General features: G+C 44.2%; 1 protein-coding gene across 1 annotated transcript in view; it reads right to left on the reverse strand.

Annotated features, from left to right (window-relative positions):
- LOC106532905 (SH2 domain-containing protein 7) overlaps window positions 1-2,352 on the reverse strand; it is a gene marked incomplete in the record, with an annotated part of 8,882 nt that overhangs the window by 6,015 nt on the left and 515 nt on the right. The window contains 2 exon segments of the mRNA XM_014029072.1: window positions 234-399; window positions 478-567. Of these exon segments, the coding sequence (XP_013884526.1) occupies window positions 234-399; window positions 478-567 (256 nt within the window).

Here is a 2,352-nt window from a genome sequence, read left to right on the forward strand (position 1 = left end):
GCCTGTCAGGTGGTCTGTCAGATGTCTGTCAGGTGTCTGTCAGGTGTCTGTCAGGTGGTCTGTCAGATGTCTGTCAGGTGTCTGTCAGGTGTCTGTCAGGTGGTCTGTCAGATGTCTGTCAGGTGTCTGTCAGGTGGTCTGTCAGGTGGTCTGTCAGGTGTTTGTCAGGTGGTCTGTCAGGTGGTCTGTCAGGTGGTCTGTCAGGTGTCTGTCAGGTGGTCTGCACCTCTCACCTGGCTGCTGGTGCAGGTCAGGAACTCTCCGAACGGTTGGATGGGGCAGACCTTGTAGTGCTCGATCAGCTCCAGCAGGGAGCTGAACACCTGACTGTCTCCACCAATGACAAACTGWCCCTGGGGATTCTGGGAAATGACAAAATGACGGCACCTGTCGTGGCCCCTGGGGTTGGGGGACAATAATCAGATCAGGACCAGAACCAGAACCTGGAACAGGTTGAACAGACTGGGCTTGCCTCACCTGTAGGACAGGATGTAGCCGATGGTTTTATCACTGAGGCGGATGAGAAAACTGCCCAGACTTTTATCTTCTAACACATCTTCTGCCTCCCTGCAGCACAGAGAGGGGCAGCTGACACACAGGCAGGCAAATCAGGTTTAAAAATAACTCTGCTGTGGCTGACCCCCACAGAGACCTGCAGTCTGCTTCTAATGGCTTTATTACAGGAGTCCGCCAGAAACTCAGGCTTTTATTCTGAAAGTACAACATGTGGCTGCACTGTCACACATCTTTGTGTTTGACAAAGTGTCTCAGTTTGTTTCTGTTCTTTATGTTTCTGACTGCAATGAGCTGATGAACACTGATATGAGTCCAGAACCGGTCCAGAACCATCCCGGTGGCTCAAGCTTTAGTTTTAAACGTGTTCAAAACATTTCTTTGACACGATTCACTCCAAATATTCAGTCTCAAAAACCCGTCTGCTGGACTAGGACCACTGAGACCTGTGAGGTGGTCCAGTTTGACCTTGGTCTGGKTCCACAGAGTCAGAACCAAACCTGGGCTTTTATTTTGAAACCTAGGGTGTCAGACAACTTCCTGGAGTTCTTACCTTTAGTTTGACACACTTACAAAAAATAAAAATGTCAAAAGGAATTGAAGGAATTTTATGGGTGACTGTTAAGAGGTTAAATGTTTTCAGATGCTACTGGAGGCTATTATTTTGAAAATTGGGGTGTCAGATGACTCCTCTGGTCTTCTTACCTTTAGTTGACACCCTTATATAAATACATAAAAACAAATAAATAAATAAAGTCTTTTAAGGAATTTTATGGGTGACTGTAATGGGGTTAATCAACAAAGATGAAACAAACTTCAAGCTGCAGCAGAGTGAACAAAAATAAGTAAAATAAAATATYCAATTATAAGTTTTAGCCACATCTGGAATGATTTCTGGTCCTTAAAATAAAATCAGTAATTATTATTTTACAAGAATCCTGTAAGAGTTGGACGACATGTTGTCTTTGTGCCTCCTACAGCTGCAGTTTGCAGTCAGAGGCCCCTGGTCAGCGTCACTCCTACACTGTTTTATTTAAACCTGACTAACGGCGGTGCAACACAACCAGCGGCGTCGTGAATCCTGCTCTGGTGTCTGCCAGCCGTCTGCTTTGTGTGGGCTCGGACTCGCTGGCTGAGTCTGACGGACCAGTTTCCTGGCTSCCGGGTCCTGTCACAGCAGATTTATGCTTCCTGGACTTCAGTAATTCATGTCAGACAAAAAGTCCCCACGGGACGGCAATAAAACCTTTCTCTTTGGTAAATTGTTTTTACTTGAATCTGGTGGAAACAAAACTAGTTTGACTGCAGGGGTTCTCTCTGCGATTACATCATCGCTTCTTTTCAGCCTCTGTCCACAATTACAGAGTGCAGCGTTTTACTTTTCAACCAGAAAATTTGATTCATTACAAAACAGCCCGAAAGAGTAAAACAGCAAAAAACAGAAATAACATTTTCTACTAGATACAAAGTWAGAGCTGAACGGCTTCACTTAGCAGAAAAAGCTGAAATTTAATTGTTAAAGGTAAACAAAGAATATTGCGTAAAAACTGAACACTAGCCAAGAGCTAAAAGTTGCAAAACACTAAAGTTCAAACTGCTGGCTAAATGCTAAAATTAGCAAAACTCTAGCTATAAATCAAAAAAAGCAAACCTGTGAAATCAATAAATCTCCAGCTGTAAAACACGAGCTRAAAGTTTAAAGCTGCAAAACTAAATGTAGCAAAATGCTGTCCAAAACCTGAAACTAACACAGCCCTTGAAAAAATATTCAAATTATCAGCTACACAGGGGTGCCAGCAGGGGTGGCCAGGGGGGCCATGCCCCCCCTGAGAATAAGCC

Source organism: Austrofundulus limnaeus, unplaced genomic scaffold (assembly GCF_001266775.1).
Source record: "Austrofundulus limnaeus strain Quisiro unplaced genomic scaffold, Austrofundulus_limnaeus-1.0 Scaffold848, whole genome shotgun sequence".
NCBI classification, from domain to species: Eukaryota; Metazoa; Chordata; class Actinopteri; order Cyprinodontiformes; family Rivulidae; genus Austrofundulus; species Austrofundulus limnaeus.